General features: G+C 43.0%; 1 protein-coding gene across 2 annotated transcripts in view; it reads left to right on the top strand.

Moving 5' to 3' along the window:
- Positions 1-25,053, top strand: part of LOC311302589 (uncharacterized protein) — a 103,196-nt gene that overhangs the window by 48,429 nt on the left and 29,714 nt on the right. For both annotated transcript variants that reach the window (XM_084428577.1, XM_084428578.1), the window contains exon 7: positions 21,257-21,943. In XM_084428577.1, coding sequence (XP_084284703.1) covers positions 21,257-21,943 — 687 coding nt within the window. The remainder of the gene's footprint in view (positions 1-21,256; positions 21,944-25,053) is intronic.

Here is a 25,053-nt window from a genome sequence, read left to right as displayed (position 1 = left end):
AAATTATGAAAATTAGAATTTTTAGGAGAACTATCCCTTTAATGTTAATAAAACAACAAAATGTAAAGAGAAACTAATAACTTTATTGACTAATTGACTAATAACTTTATTAATAGCTTTAATAAGTATCAATGTATAATTTATAGAAAATAGAAAGAAATAGATTTATAGAATTTATAGAAAGAAATCGTAATATTATATTTTTGCCATATCGCCCACCCCTTTATAAAGCATTTCTTACGTATTCTTTAATTTTGCACCTTAATGTTAAGAGATAATTGTTAAGTGTTCATTGTGATTTTAGACTTTTGAGTTTTCCATGGTCGTGTTGACATTTCTGCCTTTATAACTGATGGGATTATAATCAGAGGTAGGTTAAGTTTAAAATAAAAAAATCTTTAAATGTAATATATTTGTCTCCTGGACTGGTCCTTATTTTAAATATGTTATAAAAAAATTCAATAATTATCGATATCGACCGATATGAAACACTTATATCGTGATACAGTTTTCAGCCATATCGCCCAGCCCTACTCTTAGCGCCCTGACTGGACAAGGAAAGCTTGCGTCTCCCTCCTCGTCAGAGACCAGCAGGGCTGACAGGGAAATGACCTGAGCCCTAAACGGTGTGTTGAGGGATTTTGGAACATAACCATGCCTAGGTTTGAGTGTGACTCTCGAGTCATTTGGCCCAAATTCCATGCACGTCACGCTCACGGAGAGCGCGTGTAAGTCACCTATGCACTTCACTGAAGCGAGAGCCAGAAGAAACACTGTCTTGAAAGACAAGTGTTTAAAATCAATCGTTTGGATAGGCTCGAATGGGTCACCTTTCATGGCCTCCAACACCGTAGAAAGGTCCCACACAGGGCATGAGGGAGGTCTGGGAGGATTCAGCCTCCTAGCTCGCCTAAGGAAGCGGATGACTAAATCGTTCCTTCCTATTGACTGACCGAGCGTTGTTCTAGAAAACGCTGCTATAGCCGCCACATAAACTTTGAGCGTGGAAGGGGTCCTGCCCTTATACAGCAGCTCCTGTAGGAAGGAGAGAACCTCCGTCACCCCACAGTTGAAGGGTGAAAAACCCCGAGCTGTGCACCAGCCGGAAAACACTGACCATTTCGAGGAATAGAGCCGACGAATAGACGGGGCCCTAGCCTGAGTGATAGTGTTTAACACTCCCTCTGGGAGGTCAGTGGGTACCCGTTGATGGTCCATACATGAAGGGACCACAGCTCCGGGTGAGGATGCCAAATCGAGCCCTTGGCCTGAGAGAGGAGGTCCCTCCTCACTGGCACTGGCCACGGGGCAGTGTCTGCTAGCTGCATCAGAACTGGGAACCATGGTTGGTTGTTCCAGAGCGGCGCTACGAGCAGCACTGAGCATCCCTCTTCCCTGATCCGTTCTATCACCTGGGGCAGGAGAGAGACGGGGGGAAAAGCATAGAGCGGGCAGCGCGGCCACACTTGAGCCAGCGCGTTCCTGCTCTTGGAGAAAAATTCTGGACAGTAAGCGTTTTCGTGAGACGCGAACAGGTCCACTTTCGCTCTGCCAAACTTCTCCCACTGCAGTTCGACTGTGTGCGGGTGTAGAGACCATTCGCCTGCCGGAACGTTGTTCCTGGACAGTCTGTCTGGTCCCAAATTCTGGAGCCCAGCACATGCACTGCTTTCAGCGAACGCAGGTTGCGCTGAGCCCACAACAGAAGGCGTTCCGCCAACCTGTGTAGGTTTTGGGATCTGAGACCGCCCTGATGATTTATGTAGAACACCACCGACATGTTGTCCGAGCAAACCAAAACGTGGTGACCCCTTATCAGGGGACAAAAACGCGTCAGCGCGTTGTCCACTGCCAACATCTCCAGGCAGTTTATATGCTGAAGCTTTTCCCGTTCTGACCACTGGCCGGAGAACGGTCTGCCCTCGAGCAGCGCTCCCCATCCCGAGGTTGATGCGTCCGTAGACACCACTTTCACCCTCTAAGAAATCCCCAGGCTTACACCTGATTGGTACCAGTCGTTTGCTTTCTAAGGTTTCAGAGCTGTGATGCATGTCTGATTGACCTTGAGATGAAGCAGACCAGACGTCCATGCTCGGCGCGGTACTCACGCTTTCAACCAGAACTGCAGCGGGCGCATACTGAGCAAGCCCAGCTGAAGAACTGATGATGCTGAGGCCATGAGACCCAGCATTTTCTGGAATTTCCTGAGCGGGACGGACGCGCCGCAGCGGAAAGAGCTCGCTGCGCGCTGAATGTCCAGTGCACGCTGCGGTGACAGTCGCGCTATCATAGACAGCGAGTCCAGTTCTGTGCCTGTTCTGTTCTTTCTGGTTGTGAGCATTTTGAACCGGCGTTTCGCCAATGCCTTGTTCAGATGTCTTAAATCTAGTATGGGTCTGAGACCCCCGTCTTTCTTCGGCACCAGGAAGTATCTGCTGTACAGCCCCCCTTCGCTCTGAGCTTGAGATAAAGGCTCTATTGCCCCTTTGCTCAACAGTTTCGATATTTCGGCTCGAAGTAGGTGTGCTACTTCTGTTTTCACCGTGGTTTCGACGCGTGCCGCATAGAGGTGAGGGTGTCGACAGAACTGAAGCGAATAGCCTCTCTTTATAATGTCTAGCACCCATTCCGAAACCCCGGGAAGCGCTGCCCATGCATCTGCATGGATGGCTAGGGGTTGAATGCGAAGCGCGCTCTGGTCGCTCGGCGACAGAGGAGCTTCGGTGTGCTGTAACATAAGCGTTATGCTCGCGACATTCGAGGCGGGGGGCACGCTGATCACAGCGGGCAGATTGCCCGAGCTCGACCCGATCCCTGCGGTGGTCGACCGAGGGAGGGAGGGATGGGCGAGTCCCGTGGGACTTGCTATGTCTGTGAGTGAATGTGGGCGCGGAATAGCGGGCACATTTACTGCATCGAGTGCATTGTCTGCCTAAGCAGAGTGAATGCACACTGGTTTCGTTTTTACAGAAACCGTGAGACATGCAGAACATAGTGTTTGTGGGCACTGGGCAATGGGCACATTTACTATGTTTGATGCGCAATCGATCTGGGTCAATTTTTATGAGCGCAAGCCCCCTGTAGTGGGCTGTGCTTGTGTGTAGGGATGAGCACTGGGCAGTGGGCATTTTTTCTACACTCATAGCACCATCGGCCGTGGCCGGGACACCAGCAAATGAGATTTATCTGGGTAGCCGTAAAAACGGCATTTGTGTGCAGGCAAGCGGGCAGCTGTTCCGGCTTGTTTACTGCAGAATACACTGGAACAGTCACTTCTTCGGGCCCGTCGGCGCTGCAAGGAGGCGGGCGGGGGGCGGAGGCTGTGGCTGTGAGCTCCGAGCAGGCGGTTTTGCACGGCCCGCTGCGGAACTGGAGTGCTTCGGTAAGAAGTGCTTCATGGCCTGTGACGCTTTCTGCACCTCAGCGAATCTCTCCACAAAGTCGTTGACAGAAGATCCAAAGAGGCCAGCAGAAGAAAGCGGGGCGTCGAGAAACGCGGTGCGCTCAGACTCAGACATCTCCGAGAGCGTCAACCTTAAGTGTCTCTTAGCGACAGTGAGAGAGGCCATGCTCCGTCCTATGGCCTGTGCAGCAGACTTAGTAGCGCGGAGAGGGAGGTCCGTGGGACTCCTTAAGTCTGGCACGCAAATTGCTTCTGGTCCTGGAAAATTTGCAGGGTGGCCATCGTGTGCAGTGCTGACGCAGCCTGCCCAGCGGCGGAGAAAGCGCGGCCGAGCAGGGTTGACGTCGTCCGGCAGGCTTTAGAGGGTAGCACCGGCTTAGCATGCCGTCCAGCAGAGGGCGGGCAAAGGTGGGCCGCTATCGCCTCTTCGACCGGCGGGAGCGAATGGTATCCTCTGTTTTTGGCATCGTCAACAGCGGAGAATGCCAGTGAAACAGAAGAGCGCGTTCGAGCCGAAAAGGGGGCGTTCCAAGCCTTGGCGACTTCTTCGTGTAACTCAGGAAGAAAGGGTGCCGGTTTGGACTCAGGCGAAGCACGCTCCCCAGGAAGGAAGAATCCATCCAGCCGGTTGTGAGAGGGCAGCTCAGGCATTGACCACTCGAGGCCGAGGCTCGCCGTGGTCTGTGCGAGTATACGCATCAGCTCCGTCTTGATGCTTGCTCTTTTGCTTGACGGTTCACGAGCAGAGGGCGCGAGATCCACAGAGCTCGCCCAATCCTCACTGCCCGACGCCAGAAGAGAGCAAGTATCATCCTCCCCAGACGCGGCTTTCTCGTCAGCATCAACAACAGAAGAGGCGGCAGACCACGGCCGCTGTCCGTCAGGAAGTGACTCAATCGAAGCCGGTGAAGCAAGCGGGCGAACCGGAAAGCTTTGGCGGACTGGAGAAGGACCCGCTGAGCACGGCGCTTTTTACGGCGCGGCAACACAGTGGGCGGAGGTGCAGACTCAGAGAAAACTGCCAGGCGAGTCCTCAGTCACCATAGGCAGTAGCTCACAGTGAGGGCAGCCGCCGTCAGCGAGCGCGAGAGCTGCATGATCTTCACCCAGGCAGGAAACGCAGATAACATGGCGGTCCCCGTCGCTGAGTGAGGCTCTGCACGAGCCGCAGGAAGGCATCTTTAGAAAGACGCTAGCTCTTTTAGAGAGTGTGTGTGTGTCGCGCCGGCGAACACACACACACACACAGAACAGAGAGTGAAAGGATATAGGCGCCGGATAGCGCAGCGGGAACGGCAGTAGAAGGCGGCGTGGCCAGCAACTTCAGAAATGGCTCGTCCCGCTGAGAGGCTTCTTCAGACGACGCGGCTTCTCTCTCCGGATCCAGCGATGCGAGAGCTTCGCTGAAGAGATGAAAAATCAGATATCAGCTGCCTCCGAGCCTTATTTATAGGCCTAAGCCACGCCCGTTTCGGCGGGAGGTGACGCAGTGGGTGCGAAGCGCCCTCATTGGATATGACGTCACGATAGGCCTCGCTCGATAGGCTGATGCAGTTGCCGCAGAGCAGCCAATAGGCGAGCGAGCTGTCTCGCCTATGTCTGCATGCTGCCGCAACACGTTTTACATTAATACAAAATTAAAGGATAATTTTTGGCTTCAATATCTCGCGGAAAAGGGATTTTCCCCATCGCGTAAGATACTTACGCAGTACGAGAGACCTCTCGTAAGAGAACTGTATTATCATTATCAATCACTAATGGCCATGGATAAAAAAAGACAACGTTTTTGTAATTTCACACAAGAATAGGTAGGCTACTTGTATATTATGACGATGTAAACACAATTAGGCTACATTTCATCAGTAAAGTATTACTGTGCATTTACTCAGTATGATTCTCGATCGCACAGAGAACTGAACGACACCTGCGGCCTCTGCGAGGTGCGAGCCACATTCCTAAAAAGCAAAACAAACAAAAAAACAACTGTTAATACATTATCCAATGTAAACTGATGGGAGGAGAAATATCTATTGATGGACCATAGACCGCGTCACTGCGAGTATCTGTTGATGGGCCGACACACGCAATGAATGTTCGCGAACAATACATCACTACATTACAAACATTTACACCTGTGTTCACAAACATCTGTGCATAAGGCAGTATTTGATACGCAGTGTCATATGCTAACCAAAACCGAATATAAAAAAAATATAACCAAAATATATCATGTATATAGACAGCCCATCACATGTTTTACCGGAGGCTGAAATATATTTGCACTACATCACATTACAGAGATATTCGCAAACAAGCTAGATTACGCATAAGGCAGTATTTTAGTATGATAATCTGTGTCGTAGGCTAATCAAAACAGTGATATATATTTTTATACAAATATGTTTCAAGAGTAGCCTAATATTACATTAAAAAAGTTTACACTTGAGCATACACGAATGTTAGGGATATTGTAAGGCAATCGTTCCTGTAAGATGTCAAAAGATAGCCAAAACTAGGCACAATATAGTCTGAAAATTCATATGAGTTCTATATTATCAGAAAAGGAATTATATAACACTAAACAACTTACTCTGAACTTGTATCCTCGGCGGGATCAATTCGCTCTTCAAAATGCAGCCGTTTGTCGTCTGGTGTTGCAATCTTCTTCATCTGAGGAAAAGGTGAATTCTTCCTCGCTGTCCAAAATCATCTGAAGGGCGTCTTTACCGGAGAAGTGAGCCATCCTCAAAACGCGATGAACTATCAGTGAATCTCTGATGAAGAAACTGCGCGTTTTATGGCATTGATCGGGGGCGTGCGCGATGCATAGATCACCTAAACTATTACCATGTGAAAGCGCGGGGGGGCGTGGCCGCCTCAGCTCATTAAAGTTAATGAAGGGAGAACGAAAAAACTGTGCCTCTCCTTGGTTTCAAATGGATTACATAAACTGAGAATATTTTTTTTTAAATATAAATTACTTTGACAAGTATTCGCTTAGTTACAGTTCATTTTCGGACACGTTTTAGAATGGACTTTACTGACAGAGAAGGCAGAACTCGCATCATGTTTATTTTTCCTTATTTGGCGAAAAGCACAACACTTTGTTTTTATTGTGAGTATACACAAAAAAAATAGACACTTAACAGGATCGAATAATGTACAACACTGACCTGTATGACACAAATCGACAGAGTTATAGTTAGTCTCTTTTGCACTGATAAGAAAAAAAGCGTGACTATCGCGCTGGCAACCCCAGAGGGTTAAAGGGGCAACAATTTAATAAACCTGCTGCTGTGTTTTAATGTTAATCAAACAAAGGACAAATAAATTACTCACTACTCTTTGACTAAATAGATAAAAAAAATATGCAGTGTTTTTTTCACATTCGATTAATTTATTTAACCCCCTGAGGTCGGCTATCGCGCCGGCGCGATAGGCTCGTTTTTTTCCGTATGAGTGCAAAAAAATAATAAAATAAAAATATTAATTTTTATCTTATATGCTTGTGTTATACATCAATCTATCCTGTTAAGTGTGTATTATTTTTGTGTACACTCACAATAAAAACAAAGTGTTGTGCTTTTCGCCAAATAAAGAAAAATAAACACGAAGCGAGTTCTGCCTTCTCTCTGTCCGTGTAGTCCATTCTGAAACGCGTCCGAAAATGAATCATAACTCAGCGAATACTTCTCACACAGGCACGTGAGATATGTCTTTATGAAGCTTGAAATCTCCTCTTTTAAATGAAGTAATTTATATAAAAAACAAATGTTTTCAACTCATGTAATCCGTTTGAAAGCAAGGAGAGGTACCGTTTTTCCTTCTGCCTCATTATCTCTATAATCAGCTGCGGCCGCCCCGCCCCCGGCGCGATTCACATGTAAATAGTTAGATGATCTAGTATGCAGCGCACCCGCCCCCCGATCAATGCCATAAAAGGTTTCTTCATTAGACTTACTGATAGTTCATCGCGTTTTGAGTATGACACGCTTCTCCGGTAATAAAGACGCCCTTCAGATGAGGACGGCGAGGAAGAATGCACCTTTTCCTCAGAGGAAGATTGTAACTCAGACGACGAACGGCAACATTTTGAAGAGCGACTTCCGCCGAGAACACAATTTCGGAGTAAGTTTTACTTAAAAGTCTTTTGTCTTTTATTTTTCGTGTTCGCATTTATGAGGAAAAAACAATATTAGCCTACGTGACAGTTCTCCATTATGGACGCGAGCGCTCTAAAAAAATCACTAAAAGACTTTCAAACTTTCACAGAGACCTCAAAACAGAAAGTACAAATCCTTTCTTTAAAACGAATTTCGTTTTGTATCAATTGTATCTTACTTTTAATAATTTTTTCATTAACAAATTTCCTGGATTTAAAATGCAAATTAACATTTATATTTCTTATAATAAAAATGAAAGACCTATGTTACAGACATATGAAAGACAACATTTCGTTGATTAGTTTTGGATAGATTATACATTTTTAATGTAAAATATCTGCCACCTCAAATAAGCTTTTGTTTGCCAATATTTGCTTATGTTAAATATAATATGTTTTGTCAAAAATAAAGTTATCAAATAATCAATCAAATCCTTAACTTTGAAATATGTATGATAAAATGTATACTTTAGTTTTTACAAAGAAAGATTACACTTGAATTGTTTGTTGTAATTGTAACCTTTTTAATAAAAAAATATATTTACAAGGTAGATGTAAACAAACTATTAAAAGGTAAATATAAGCCTTTTCTTTAAATAACTTTTATTGTGTTTTATTATTGACAAATTTGGGGAGAGCATAAATATTCCAAAACTGAAAATACAGTATGAGAATTAACTGCACAATTACTAGACATGTTTTCCTTGGATATTATAGGCCAAATTGCAAGCACAATATGAGGAAAAATAAAAAATAATTGAGATGCTTCCAACTGTTGCTCTTGAATTCTTGTGGCTCAGTGACTCACCTGAATGAATGGCTAATTAGGTATGCGGGCCCCATTGTCTCCTCAGGTGTGAACTACTACATATACATGACCGTTGACGCCCACTCCGCATATGGCCTTTCCAAACAGAAAGTGCTTTGCAAAATTCAAATCAATGTATTGTGTTATGTGAATGATAAGGCAGGGTGATTTTCACTTCATTTTGAAGAAAAAACACTAGGCGATGACATCTTTTAGACAAAAGTCTTATTGGCACATATTTAGAATGTGTTTTATGGCCTTATTTCAGAAACTTTAGTTTTTAGTTTTTTCAATAACCACGCATAAACATTATTCTCTCAAAAATGCAGACATGTACATTCTTGTTGCTCACATTTCATGGTAGCCCTGTTTGTGCTAAATAGTGTGTAAATTTTTTTTTGCCATTAATATGTTTATAAGCAACTGAAAAAAGCAAAAATATCAGGGCATGTCAGAACATCTCAAGGACCCCAAAAACACCTTAGACCCCAGAGGGTTAAAGCTACAGTCCAGCGTTTTTCCTCTTTGTCGCCATCTCTCTTCGAAATCTGCAATTGCAGTTATTAGCGGAATTATTAACTGTGCGTGGGTTGTGCTTCAACACTGCACAGCGCGGATGAACACAATGTATTGAGGAGAATGTGCGGCTGTCAATCACCGCGTCGTTGTGGATAATGGCATTCAGAAAGAATCACAGATTATACTTTTTGGAAGTATGAACAATTTAAGAATGTTCACCGGAAAATGACACCTGAACAAGTAAGAAACATCCACTTTTGTTCTGACCAACTAAGGGGAAAAAAGCACTGCAGTAAATCACGCTGATTAAATCTAACGATCACTTGTCATATCATGTAAAACCGTGCAAACTATACTTTGTTCCTCAAATTGTTAATGTTAACAACATCAGCATTGCGTGACTACATTTAATGCCCTTCAGGTATTATCCTTGTTTTCGCGTGGCCCGCGTTGCAGTGTCTTTTTTTCTGTAGCCAATCCGAAGTCCAAAGTCTTTTTCATTTTACAACCGGTGAATCTCCAGTTGTCACTGGTGATTGTCGTTTGAACCTTTCTGGATCCGCCATCAAATTACTAGACCCAGCTCAATGGAATCTAGTTCTGGTTCAGAATCAGCAGTAGGTGGATTTCTGTTTCACCTCAACAGTTTCGTCAGTGACAGGCTGTGAACGCTGGCCAGGCGGAATCACACACATAACAACGGGAGAAACTGCAGGCACTGGAACAGGTAAGTCCACCACAGTTGTGACACGGGTAGGAGGGGAGCTGGAGTTGTCAGGCAAGTAAGGTAAGAACAGTTCTTGCAGATCAAGGCAGCAATAGGTCTCGGTGGAGAGTTCTGATGGGGCGATCTGGCTTGATTCTGTATACCGGAAGAGTGCCGGCTTTCTTCTGGATAACATACACATCCAGCTCCCATCTGTCCCCGGGTTTGTGCTTGCCTCCTAATTTGACATTCCTGACCAGAACTCTGTCCCCAACAGGGAGTTCTGAAGCTGTGACTTGCTTGTCGAATCTAAGCTTGTTTCTCCCCATAACCTTTTCTGAATTCTCGGTCGCAATCCTGTAGCTTTCTTCAAGATGGAACTTTAGCTTTTCAACATACTGTGAATGAGATGTAGATGTTTTCTCAGACACATGCAGCCCAAAAGCCAAATCATCAGGAAGGTGGGGTTGTCGACCGAACATAAGTTCATATGGGGAGTATCCAGTGACGTCATTTCGAGTACAGTTGTAAGCGTGTACAAGCGGCTTGACGAAATCTTTCCAGTGAGTTTTATCCTGATCTTGCAGAGTGCCCAACATGTTTAGAAGTGTTCGATTGAATCGTTCCACAGGGTTGCCGCAAGGATGGTAAGGTGTGGTCCTGGTTTTGTGGATTCTAGCCATTTGACAGAGCTCTTTGATGGTATGTGATTCGAAATTGCGCCCTTGATCGCTATGGAGCCGCTCAGGGATTCCATAATGAAACAGGTAGTTGTCCCATAGGGCTTTTGCGGCTGTCTTGGCTCGTTGATTCAGGGTAGGCACTGCTAAGGCGTATTTTGTGAAATGCTCCGTTATGACAAGGACATATTTTGTGTTACTCCGATCTGGTTCTATAGACAAAAAGTCCATATAGACAAGTTCTAGAGGTCTTGATGTTCTGATGTTGACAAGGGGTGCAGCTTTTTCTGGTTGTGCTTTCCTCCGGATGCATCGCTCACATCTTTTGATCTTGTTACAGACATCAACTGACATGCGTGGCCAGAAGAAACAGGATCTGAAAAGGTCCAATGTTCTCTCTGTGCCCAAATGGCCCATTTGATTGTGAAGCTGTAAGAAGACATCAGGCCGATACTCCTCTGGAAGGACAAGTTGGTAAGTGGGCTCACCTCTGATATACCTCCTTCTGACGAGAACATTATTATGGAGCTCCAGACATGTAAGCTCTTGCAGGAATAATGGCAGATCGGGGAGCTGTTCCCTCAGGGATGGCGGCAGAGTTTCTCCTCTCTCCAACTGAACAATGATGTGCTGAAGGACTGGATCGGCTCTGTCAGCGGTAGTGGAGAGCGTTTGCACAAGAGCAGCAACTTGGTCTTGGTCGGGTGAGCTGTACACCAGTTGTCTGTCACATACAGCTTGGACTGAATGCTGGAATGGATGGATCCTCAAGGTGTTGTTCTGTGAACTTCAGTATTCTCTCTTTCTCCTTCTGGGATAGGGCATCTTCTGATAGTCCAGCATGAGGTCGCCGGGAGAGTCCGTCAGCATCAGCGTTCAACTTCCCGGCTCGATAGACAATCTTGAATGTAAAAGTCGAAAGGGCGGAGAGCCATCGGTAGCTGGTAGCATCCAGTTTTGCAGAAGTCAACAAATAAGTTAATGGATTGCTATCAGTGACTACAGTGAAATCCAACCCGTACAAGTAGTCAGTGAATTTCTCAGTAACTGCCCATTTGAGCGCCAAAAACTCAAGTTTGCTTTCACTGCGTGACAGGCCTCTGCTAGCGTATGCAACCACCCGGTTTCGTCCATCGTGCTCTTGATACAATACCGCACCAACACCAGTAGAGCTTGCGTCTGTATGTAAGATGTAGGGTTTCCTTGGATCAGCAAAGGCAAGGACCGGGGCTGTCATGAGCTTCTTGATTATCTCCTCGAAGGCTTGCTGGCAAGCAGGGGTCCAACGGTCAGCAAAAAGTTATTTTGGATTCAGATACTGTTGCAACTTCCCTACCTGCTTGGACCTTTTCAGGCTGGGCGGATATCCAGAAGTTAAATCATTGAGGGGTCTAATGATGGAAGAATACCCCTGCACAAACTGCCGGTAGTACCCTGCAAAACCAAAGAATGATCTGAGTTCTTTGAGGTTTTGAGGGACAGGCCAGGACGTTAATGTGGCAATCTTGTCAGGATCTGTCTTCATACCATCGCTGGAAACGACATGCCCAAGGTAGTGAACTGATGTTTGGATGAAGACACATTTTTCAACGTATAACTTCAGTCCGAACTCTTTCAGGCGTTGGAGCACTTTCCTCAGACGTTGCTCGTGCTCTTCCAGTGTTGGTGCAAACACAAGCAGATCATCAGTGAACACCAGCGCTTCTTTCAAATTCAAATCCCCCATGCACCTCTCCATGAGGCGTTGAAAGGTGCTTGGGGCATTCATCACCCCTTGAGGCATGCGGTTGAATTTATAAAATCCAAGTGGACATACGAATGCTGTCTTGCTCTTGTCGCGTTCCTCCATCTCTATCTGATAGTACCCAGATTTCAAGTCCAGTGTAGAGAACCATGTGGAGCCAGCGAGTGCTGAAAATGTGTCTTTCAGCTTTGACAGTGTGTACACATCCTTGATTGTCTGTGCATTCAACCGTCGATAATCGATACAGAGCCGCATCGTACCATTTTTCTTCCGCACCACAACTATCGGGGAAGCAAAGGGTGAGTTAGATTCACGTATAACACCAGACTGCAATAGTTCTTGAATGTGCTTACGAACAGCATCCACATCTTGAGGGTGTATCGGTCATGGTCGTTGCTTGAAAGCAGTTGGATCGGAAAGCTTTTTTTTAATTTTTTTATTTTTTTTATTAAGGACCATGTACAATTTCTAACATAAATGTTGCCATTTGATGCATTGTACCAGAGTTAGCCGCAGGCTAATTTACATCTGCAGTCCGATTGCTTGATGTCATGCTTAACCTTGGCCGTGCGACCAAAATTGAATTCATGCTTTGCAAACAAGTCAAGTCAAGTCATCTTCATTTATATAGCGCTTTTAACAATGTAGATTGTTTCAAAGCAGCTTTACAGAGATAAGCGTATAATTTAAGGTAACAGAGATTGTTTCGGCTTTACAGCAGAGTTAAGTTATTTCCATCTAAAGTTAGTTTTGATTGATTTGCTTCCGTCGCAATGATCATTTGTTATTAAATTAGGGGCCGCTAAGACGACACCATTCCCTCTACACAGACTTTAAACGCGAACCTGTGAGAAACACTGATGGCATTCACATGAGCATTTAGAATGGGTTCTATAGTTATGTGCGTTTGAATATATACAGGTTTGGAATTTCCTACAAGCCAAGCCTAAACAAAGTACTTGTCTTTCCCTATAAATTTTGATAAAGAATTTTATTTTATTTTGTTGCTTTGGGGTAGGAACGCGAAACGGATTTTCCCGACAACGCCTTATCTGTAGAGTGGTAGTGGGATCCTCCATAGGGAGAGACTAGTTGGCACTTCAGCACTGCGTTGTCATCGGTCCAGGCGAAGGTCCTTCGTCAGATCTGGATACGGCCTGGATCCGGCAGGCTGCAGGAAAACCTCGGGATAAACACAGACACTAAAATTAGCGTAGATGCCATTCTTCTCATGATGTAACGAGTACATCAGGATTTTTGGGAAGTGTTCCCGGTTCCGGCTGACCTAATCTATGCAGCCTAACATTAAATTATAGAAGTCTATAATGTATTATGTGAAAGCTAGGTCAAAGAGATGTGTCTTTAATCTGGCTTTGAACTGACAGAGTGTGTCTGCTTCCCGGACAATGGTAGGAAGACTGTTCCAGAGTTTTGGTGCTAAATAGGAAAAGGATCTACCGCCAGCAGTCGATTTTGATATTCTAGGTATTATCAACTGGCCGGAATTTTGAGATCGCAATAGACGTGACGGACTATAATGCGTTAAGAGCTCGCTCAAGTACTGCGGAGCTAAACCATTTAGTGCTTTGTAAGTGATCAGCAATATTTTAAAATTGATGCGATGTTTAATAGGGAGCCAATGCAGTTTTGACAGAACCGGGCTAATATGGTCATACTTCCTGGTTCTGGTAAGAACTCGAGCTGCTGCGTTTTGAACCAGCTGTAATTTGTTTATTAAGCGTGCAGGACAACCACCCAGTAGAGCATTACAATAATCTAGCCTTGAGGTCATGAACGCATGAACTAATTGTTCCGCATTTGTCAATGAGAGCATATGGCGTAATTTAGATATATTTTTAAGATGGAAAAAATCAGTTTTACAGATACTAGACACGTGACTTTCAAATGAAAGATTGGTATCAAAGAGCACACCCAGGTTCCTAACCGACGACAAAGACTTAACAGAGCAGCCATCGAGTGTTAGACAGTATTCTATATTATTACGTGAGGAAGTTTTTTGTCCAATAATTAGAAACTCTGTTTTTTCAGAATTTAGAAGTAGGAAATTACAAGTCATCCAATTTTTTATATCCGCTATGCATTCCGTTAATTTTGTGAATTGATAAGTTTCGTTAGGTTTTGAAGAAATATAGAGCTGAGTATCATCGGCATAACAGTGAAAGCTAATGCCATGTTTCCTAATGATATCTCCTAAGGGTAGCATGTACAGAGTGAACAGCAACGGTCCTAGTACTGAGCCTTGTGGTACGCCATACTGAACTTGTGATCGATGAGACATCTCATCATTTACTGCTACAAACTGATAACGGTCAGATAAGTATGATTTAAACCATGCTAGTGCAATTCCCGTAATGCCAACATAATGTTCTAATCTATTTAAAAGAACGTTGTGGTCAATGGTGTCAAACGCAGCACTAAGATCGAGTAACACTAATAGAGAGATACAACCACGATCGGATGATAAGAGCAAATCATTTGTGACTCTAACGAGAGCTGTCTCGGTACTATGGTACGGTCTAAATCCTGACTGGAAATCCTCGCAGATATCATTTCTTTCAAGAAAGGAACACAGTTGTGAGGATACTGCCTTTTCTAATATCTTTGACAGAAAAGGTAGATTCGAGATCGGCCTGTAATTGACTAATTCTGTAGGATCAAGTTGCGTTTTTTTAACAAGCGGTTTAATCATAGCCAGCTTAAAGTTTTTTGGTACGTATCCTAGAGACAAAGACGAATTAATGATATTAAGAAGAGGATCTATGACCTCTGGAAGTATTTCTTTCAGTAGCTTAGTCGGTATAGGGTCTAACATACATGTTGTAGATTTAGATGATTTAATGAGTTTAGTAAATTCTTCCTCTCCTATAGCAACGAATGAATCAAATTTTTCCTCAGGGAGACTACAATGCACTGCCTGATGCGATACTGTAGTAGACGGTTGCATAGTTATAATTTTGTCCCTGATATTATCAATCTTATAAGTGAAGAAGTTCATAAAGTCATTACTGCTGTGTTGCTTGGAAACTTCTGGGCTTGAAGCTTTATTTTTCGTTAGTTTAGCCACCGTTTCAAATAAATACCTAGGATTATGTTTATTTTCTTCTAATAGGGTTGAAAAATAAGCAGATCTAGCAGCTTTTAAAGCCTCTCTGTAAGCAATAGAGCTCTCCTTCCATGAAATGCGAAATACCTCTAGTTTTGTTTTCTTCCAGTTGCGCTCCATTTTTCTAGCTGCTCTCTTAAGGGCCCGAGTGTGCTCATTGTACCACGGCGTTGGACTATTTTCTTTAATCTTCTTTAAGCGCAACGGAGCAACTGTGTCTAAAGTGCTGGAAAAGAGAGAGTTAAACGTTTCTGTTGTAATATCTAGTTCTTCTAAGCTATCTGAGATGCTTAGATGATGAAACTGATTAGGAAGATTATTAATAAAGCAATCTTTAGTAGCAGAAGTGATAGGTCCCACATATTTGAAACACGGAGTCGGCTTTGCAGCCTTGGCTAAATGCAAATTACACGAGACTAGGTAATGATCTGAGATGTCATCGCTCTGCTGCAGAATTTCAACGGCATCAACATCTATTCCGTGTGATAATATTAGATCTAGAGTATGATTACGACGATGAGTGGGTCCTGACACGTGTTGTCTAACTCCAATTGAATTTACAATGTCTTTAAATGCCAATCCCAATGCATCTTTTTCATTATCGATGTGTATATTAAAATCACCAACAATTAGTACTTTATCTGCAGTCAAAATGAATTCTGATAGAAAGTCCGCAAATTCTTTGATAAAGTCTGTATGGTGCCCTGGTGGCCTGTATACAGTAGCCAGCACAAATCTCAAACGTGATTTATCGTTTACACTATATATTTTTACATTAAGCACCAATGCTTCAAAAGAATTATATTTAAAACTTGATTTCTTAGTGGTTTTGAAACTATTACTATAAATTACAGCAACACCACCCCCTTTGCGTTTCGGACGAGGCTCATGTTTATAACAGTAATCTTGCGGGGTTGATTCATTTAAAGTAATGTAATCGTTTGGTTTTAGCCAGGTTTCTGTCAAACACAGCACATCTAGGTTATTATCTGAAATCATATCGTTAACAACGAGTGCTTTTGAAGTAAGCGATCGAATATTCAGCAACCCAAGCTTTAGCATTTGCTCATCTGTAATATAGCTGTTTTTTATTTGTTGAACATCAATTAAATTTTTAACCTTAGATGGGTTTAAACGTTTTTTGGATTTCCAAATTCGGGGAACAGACACAGTCTCTATATGATGATAGCTAGGTGAAAGAGGCTCTATGTGATAGGATTTATCTGACCTTGGTGACGCGAGGCCGCTAGCAGACGGTCGGTTTAGCCAGTCTGTCTGCTTCCTGACCTGAGCCCCAGATTGTCATGTTTGAGCTCTAAGACTATGAGCCATATTACTAGAGAGAAGAGCAGCACCATCCCAGGAGGGATGAATACCATCTCTTTTCAACAGGTCAGGTTTGCCCCAAAAACTTTTCCAATTGTCTATGAATTCTATATTATTAAGCGGACACCACCTAGACAGCCAACCGTTAAGCGAACATAATCTACTAACTATCTCATCACTCCTGCGAACAGGAAGGGGGCCAGAGCAAATTACAGTCCTTGACATCGTACTTGCAAGTTCACACACCTCTTTAATATTAATTTTGGTGATCTCCGACTGGCGGAGTCGAACATCATTAGTGCCGACATGAATAATGATCTTAGAGAATTTACGATTAGCATTAGCCAGCACTTTTAAATTTGCTTTGATGTCAGGCGCTCTGGCTCCCGGCAAACATGTGACTATGGTGGTTGGTGTCTCTATTTTCACGTTCCGTGTGATAGAATCGCCAATAACTAGGGCACAATCATTCTCAGTGGGTGTTTCACTGAGCGGGGCAAATTGATTTGTTATGGTAATCGGAACAGAAGAGTGGTTTTTAGATCCGCGACTAGAGCGATCCCTCACTGTCACCCATTTGCCCGGCTGCGCAGGCTCTACTTCAGCCGGAACCACGCCATGTAAAGTGTTCACTATTCTATGCGCATCCAAAACATCTAAAGCACTAGCACTCTTACTATCCTCAATTAAAGTTTGGATGCGTGTTTCTAATTCTGAAATCTTCTCTGTCAACCTAACTGTCTCCTTACATTTATCACATATAAATCCTATATTGTCGACAGAGAAGGCTATACTAAACATGTGACATGAAGTGCAAGTGACAATAACAGGACAAGACATTACTCACCGTGTTTGTTGACTGATTCTTACTCACCTGAGCTTTTTATGAACTCAAAGGCGCGGACGCGCGAGAGAAAAATAAATAAATAAAAATAGCTGAGCGCACGGGCAAACACACCTCAGGCATACTGTCGAGCATTGTTGTTACATGTTGCTTCCATTCAGTTGAGAGTGGCGACTCTCCGAATTTGCAGTTCAGCTTAGTCGGAATTGGCGGAAGGTTTACGCACACTTTGTTCTTTTTGAAGGATGGTCTGGATGGCACTTAACTCTGCGATGGCTACTCTGGTAGGAATCACAACGTCGTGGTCCAATTCGTTGGTGATTACCACTGGCAGATGGACAGGTTGGACTGGAGGTAGGTCGACAAGACTAGATTTCACCATTAAACCACAGAGTAGAGAGAAAGAGGTTGGATGTTGGATGAGCACTTCTTTCTCACCTTGCAGAAATGGACAAATGGCATATGCGTCCAGCACAACAGTCTTCCGTGCAGGAATGGTCTGTGGGGTGGTGGACAGCATCTTCAAAACGCCCTGATAGTCATCGGTTGTTAGCTTGCGTCTTATCTCCAGAATCTTGCGCACCGCCTTATATCCAATCCAAAAGGCACAGGATGAAACTCAGAGCGTGATAGATAGTGCTGGTCGTAGACAACATCTAGAGTGTTGGTGCCAATCAGAACAGGGGGCTGTGTCGTTCACAGGTCCGGTACTACCAAGGCCAGGGTATCAATGTCCATCTCTTCCCCTATGAACTCAGGTGGGAAAGTCAAACAGAGTTCCACATACCCGAAGTAAGGCACACATTGTCCATTGGCACCCTCTACCTCCAACAGATTAGTCAACGGCTTTATTTCGTGGTCTGAGAGGTAGGTGTTGTAAAAGGAATGTGAAACTGTAGTGACTTGGGACCCCATGTCAAAAAGGCAATGGAAGGTGGTCCCCTTAACCTTAACCTCGCCGGTGCTTCTTGTACCCACCCAACCCCTTTGTCAATGGGCAACGTGGTGATGAATACTTAACGTGGGGACATTCATTGGTTGCAGCTCCCGCTTGTCCCTCAGCAGAAGCTGCTTCTAGTTTGATGGCTTCTGCTTTTCCCAGGATTGCTGCTTGCATTTGAGCTGGCAGCGTTTCTCTTCCACCTGACTGGGATTTGGCTGACTGGAACAGTTGGGGGCTCTGTGACCATCCTGCCTGCACTGGAAACAAAATCAAGACTTTGGCCTGTTGGCTCCTTGACCAAGTTTTGGGTTCTTTTTGTTAGACTGGGTGTCTGGTTTAGCAGAGTTCTGAGCCAACAAGGCGGACATCTGGCTCTGAAGTCGCAACATCTGTTTTTTCAGTTCTTCAAAAGCGCTTTTGTCTGAGGTATGGTCACATGCACTAGTTCTATGAGTTTACAGTTTTGCATGATGCCTCACTGCCGGAATGTGCTTCTTCATTAGTGTCTCTTTTGCCAACTGCCTGTCTTCAGTTCTGAGCATAAACAACAGCTCTGAGAAGGGAGGTGGTTGGTCTCTTTTCTGTTCCAATTGCAACTTATCACGCTGTTGTCCCAGCACCCTCTGCAAAATTGCTTCAGCAAGTATCTGTCAAATTCAGCAGCTGGAATACCACCACGCTTAATCACGCCAGGTATGAAGATGGTTGTTTTCCCTGGTCTTGTAGAATATTCAGATATTTGGCAAACAGCTCCCCCCCATCTTCAACTGTGGCATAAGCGGAGTCGAGCACATGCAGAAAGGTAGCAGGCAGAACGTTGCAGAAACTAGCAGGCAGAACATTGGGTCCAAAACTTTTCACCAGGTCTGCAGCTGGAGGGAGTAAACTTTCCAGTATGCGCCTTGTGATGTGTACTGGTGCTAGACTTGGATCTGCATTCAAAAGTTCAATTTGTGACCTCCAGGACTCGTAATTTACTTCATGCTGTGGTTTTGGAAGTTTTCCTGAGAAGGTGCGTAGTCGGAATGAAGACATGGGCTGAAAGTTAACATCGTCTCTGCGCACAATGTGTTCAACTACCACCCTTTGGATCTCAGGAGGATTCAGTTCATTGCCAGAGAGTGAGCTTCTTGGGCCAATGTCCCTAGCTGGGGTTGGTCAAGGTCGAGGTCCTTGCTGTGCAACCGAGGAACGACTCCCATGTGGTAAGGGAAGAGTAAATAACTGCAGTTGATGGGTCTCCGTAGCAGTTCCAAGCACCTCAACAGTGTCCTCTTCCTCCTCCTCCATCTCTATCTCTACTTCATCATATTTATCTTTCTCTCTCACCAGTGGCTGCTATTCCCAAATGTGAACTTATTTGGTCAAACATTCCTTTCAGAACATTGTTGAATGACTGGCCACTCTGTCAGGAGATACGTTTCAACTCTTGCAGGTAATCAGGAGACGGGATTGCCTCCACTGTGGCTGCGGAGGCGTACTCACTCCTGAGTAATTTAATAATAAAATCGGCAGATTGAGCTGAAAAAAGTATAAGGCAGTTTCGGTTCTAGCTGTGCTAAAGCTGCTGCATTAATAAATTCAACGGTCAGGTTTTTGTGAAGTGGACTCTCACGCTCGGTAACGGTAAACGACTGTTTAATTTCACCGTAGCTACGTAAGTGATCAATGATTTCATCATCTGCTTCGGTGTTTGTCACACCACTAATAATGACAGAATTAGCTACATTGATACCAGTTTTCTTAAAGATATCCATATTCCCACCTGATTACTATTGTTCCTATGTAATAAACCGGTAATTACACAATGACACAAGTACAGACATTCACAATATCAGGCTCCTGGCTGGCTCGCCAAAATATGTAACAGACTAGGCAGTTGACTGCGGATGCTACTTGGCAACAGAAGATGGATCGTCACGGAGCCTGGGTGGTGAATGAGTACACCGGAGTCATAGATTTTAGTATGAGTGTGTGTATTCAGAAAAAAAATAAAAAATAAAACATAACATGAATAGGGTGCCTTCAATGACGCATACAAAACACAATTCTGCTTAAAGTTCTATTCAATGGCAGGTTGATGTGCAGCCGTCGGTTCTAGCTGTGCTAAAGATGCTGCATTAATAAATTCAATGGTCAGGTTTTTGTAAAGTGGACTCTCACGTTCGGTAACGGTAAACGACTGTTTAATTTCACTGTAGCTACATAAGTGATCAATGATTTCATCATCTGCTTCGGTGTTTGTCACACCACTAATAATGACAGAATTAGCTACATTGATACCAGTTTTCTTAAAGATATCCATATTCCCACCTGATTACTATTGTTCCTATGTAATAAACCGGTAATTACACAATGACACAAGTACAGACATTCTCAATATCAGGCTCCTGGCTGGCTCGCCAAAATATGTAACACTTACAGACTAGGCAGTTGACTGCGGATGCTACTTGGCAACAGAAGATGGATCGTCACGGAGCCTGGGTGGTGAATGAGTACACCGGAGTCATAGATTTTAGTATGAGTGTGTGTATTCAGAAAAAAATTAAAAATAAAACATAACATGAACAGGGTGCCTTCAATGACGCATACATTGGGGGAGAGGAAGGAGAGGGGAGGGGAAAAAAACCCAACCACAATGTATACCACGGCTGAGACAGAGTCCGGTCAGATGTCAGTTAATTACGGGTTGAGCAATAATAATCCAGGTAGGGAAAAAGGTTCAGTTGCGGTGGATGTGTGGTTCGCTTATCATACCATGTATAGGTCCGAGTTCTTTTAGCTCCCCATCTCAATTGGAGTCCTTGAGTTGGGATGGTCGAGAATTCAAGAGTCCATAAATGAAGAATGGGGATTGGTTGGTCCAGAAAAAAAACCTGATAATCATTCCACATCTGCCAGATGTGGGCCGGATCTGGGCAGACACAATGTTGCTATCTGGGTAATCAATTGAATGATGTGTTAAACATTTTTTGAAAGTCTCTTAATGTTTTTCAGTGTCAGAAAGTGTCTTTGGAAAACAGAAGCTGAACCTGGTGCTATGTGGAAGTGATGGATCACTTGCAGTCTCTGTGTCCAAACTTTTACAATGGAAAAAGTTAAATCCTTCACATCAGAAGGCAAGCAGTGAAGAGAGTTTGAAGAGAGAGGAGACTATACATGGTCGTGTGATCAGTCTGGTGGAGTTTCCAGCTCTCAATCAGCTCTCAGAGGAGGAAGTGATGCGTCAGACTCTCCACTGTTTGTCTCTCTGTGATCCTGGAGTTCATGTTTTCCTCCTCATTGTTCCTGTTGGCCCTATGACTGATGAAGATAAAGCAGAAATTGAGAAGATCCAGAAGATATTTTACTCCAGAGAGCATTTCATGGTGCTCTTCATCTCAGACCTTTCTGTTGAAGATCCAGTGACAGAGTTTGTCAAATCCAATGCAGATTCTCAGAGATTAATCGATCTCTGTGGAGGTCAGTACAGAGTGATGGGGTTAAAGGAGCCTGAAAACTCAAGACAGATCCCAGAACTACTGGATTATATAGAGAACATGAAGACTAAACCATATTCAGCACATATGTATGTGAAAGCTCAAGAGAACAAAGTCAGGCATGAACTGGAGGAACAACATAAAGAAGAACTGAAGAGAATGGAAAAAGAAATTCAAGAGTTACAAGAGAAGATTCAATCAGACGGTGAGTGGATATTTAATTGAGCATGAGATTGTCTTTGAAGTGCTACAGGTGCTTATTTATCAAAACTGAAACATTACAAATGTATGAATGGTTGTGATTAGAAATAAAGACAATACAACAATTTAAAAATAAATTATAAAATGATCAGCTGTAAATATTTGTAACTTGACATGACAAATTTGCACACTCCCATAGAAAAAAAAAAAAAAAAAGAGATCTCTTTAACATCTCAAATGTTTCTCCAAGACAGAAATGAGGTTACATTTAAAGGGCACCTATTATGCCCATTTTTACAAGATGTAATATTGGTCTTGGGTGTCCCCAGAATGTATTTGTGAAGTTTCAGCACAAAATTCCCCACAGTTAATTTATTATAACCATTTGAAAATGTCATTTTTGGGGCCTGTTTTAAAAAGGTGTTTTTGTGTGTACCACTTTAAATGTAAATGAGCTGCATATCCCCGCCCTGCTGCTGGACCCAGATGATGAAGAGAGTCTGGCACAGAATAAACACGAATGAGAATGGACTAAACGTCTCGGAAAGGTTATTTGATACATTTATGTACTTATAGAGTTTTAATCGCGTCCCCTTTGCAGTTACAGTATGGATGTGCAACACACACACACAAACAAATTGTGATAACTTTTGCGCAATTTTTTGAAAATACACACACGCTTATGTGGCAATTATGAGAAGATGGCTAACGTTACAGAACCAGAAACAAATGCTGCAGGGAGATAGACGTTTATACTGTCTATGGAGATAGAGGTATTCATTTTACATTTTTTATTGCTGCAAAAAATAATGTACGTGACATAAAACTGTCTGACGTTGTTTGTTGAGACATCCTATGACGACGACAATAAATAGCTTTTTTGTTGAACTGGCTGACATCGATTGAAATGACTATTTGCTCAAAAATGATAAAATACACTTACTTCTGGAGGTGACGTTGGATCACGAACTGTAGGCAACGATCCACACTTGAGAATTAACTTTAACCCTCATTCACTAGACAGTCAGTCAGAAAATGATTCTTGTATTTAGGAAGTTTAAGTGGTGCCTTTTCTTCATAAATAAAATCCATCCGCTGCGTTTTCAGTGGCTCTGATGTCAGTGAAGACTAGTATGTCCATTCTTACATCCCACAACAGAACACCTACACTTCTTAGGAGACATTACCGGCTGTCGAAACAATGGCAATGGTGTGCAGAACAGATCACCGAGGGCGGGGTCTATGCCAAAACCAGATGTCAATCAAATCATGTCGGTGGGGCTTAGCTCAATTCTACGTCACAGTGAGGGAAATCTAGAACAGCTCGTTCTGAGACAGTGCTTGTGATTTATTGAGATAGTAAAAAAACTACTGGGTGGATTTTTATCATTCTAGGGTGGTTTTGCTCACACACTGCCAACACACATTTATGTTCAAACACCATGTAAAAGTGAATTTTGCATAATAGGTGCCCTTTAAAATCAAATGGAGACTTTTGCTTGAGTCTCCGGCTTCTCACACTTGTCTTCTGACAAGAACTCTTAACACTCTCATCTGTCTCCTTAAAAGTGTAAGGTGATTAGGAATGCTCATTTCAGTTAATTTTCCCGACCGACAGCCGCAAATCGTTATCCGAGTGTTAATCGTTAACTGATAAGATGGTAACACTTTACAATAAGGTTCATTAGTTAACTACCTTAGTTTGCATGAGCTAAGAATGAACAATACTTCTTCAGCATTTATTACTGTTAGTTAATATTAATTTCAACATTTACGAATATGTTATTAAAATCAAAGGTTGTATTAGTTAAGTAAGGGATAATGTAGAGCGAGGCGGTTGTTATAGCGAATACAACCCCGACAGGCTGATCGGGACCCCGAAGCGGAATAAATCAATAATTTGACACAAAATATTGATTTTAAAAAGGAGTTTATTGATTTAAAAACTATTTATATTGCTTCCGCTAAAGAAAATAGTCTGTTCCGTCTCTACGGTTAGAATCCTGCGTCCATGGCAACGCTCCGTTTTTCATGGCAACGGATGGTGTTATACTTAGCAGCAACAGTTATCAAGAAATAGCACACTGCATTCTACATTAGAATTCAACCAAGCCATGAAATAACATTAGTTCATGCACTGTGAACTAACATGAACAAACAATGAACAGCTGTATTTTTATAACATTTTTTTCCCTTTATTTCATTCATTTTAAAACAAATGCAACAACAGCATTTAACATGAATGAAAAGGAGCAGAAAGAAGTATAAACTTATAATGTCTGCCCCCTATCAACACAAAGTCATTTCCAGTTCCAGTTCATTTGAGCTGTCTCATGCAGCCGTCTCTTTTTCTAGGACAACAAAACACAAAATACATCAATAAAGTTGATCTTCTACTCCGCAGTATTATATTTCTGCAACATTGATAATTTAACATACTACTTAAACACAAATGAACTTTGTTTTAAATTTACAATCAAGACTGTTCCACAAAATGACTCCTTTGATTGTGACACATTTTTCCTTTACAGCCGATTAGAACCTGGGTTTTGTAAAAACCTCAGTACCTTTTAATTCATATCTGCTTTTTCTCTTAGTGAATCTATTTTGCAAATTGTTTGGTAAACTTTCCAGATGAGCTTTATACATGGTTTTTAGAAGGTTATACTCTAGTTTTTAGTTGTATAAATAAAGGATTAGTTGGATCTCTGTATCCACTTCCACAGGTAACTCTAATCGCTCTTTTCTGTAAAAGTAAAATTGAGTTTTCAAGCACGTTAAGAGCCCCAAATTTCCTAAGGTGCATTTCAAATTCCACAGCGTGCGTTTCCAAACAACCCTAAATAGCTGACTTCCTGTTGGGCTGGTGTAAAAAGTAAATGCACGAAGGATATATGAACCGATGAGATCTATATGTGTACCGAGTTTCATAATATTACATGCAAGCATGTTTGATTTATGGACCAAGTTTTCTGACCCCATTTTAGGGGGTGCTGTCAAACCCCCCCTTCCACGCCCGGGTACCAGCTTCAGCCCGTTTCAAGAGTTTTCAAACACGTTAAGTAGCAAAAAATAAATAAGCAAAAGTAGCAAAAAATAGATAATTATATATAT

Source organism: Rutilus rutilus (assembly GCF_951802725.1).
Source record: "Rutilus rutilus genome assembly, chromosome: 1".
NCBI lineage: Eukaryota > Metazoa > Chordata > Actinopteri > Cypriniformes > Leuciscidae > Rutilus > Rutilus rutilus.
Note: the sequence above shows the minus strand (reverse complement) of the source record. Positions and strands in the feature narration are given on the sequence as shown.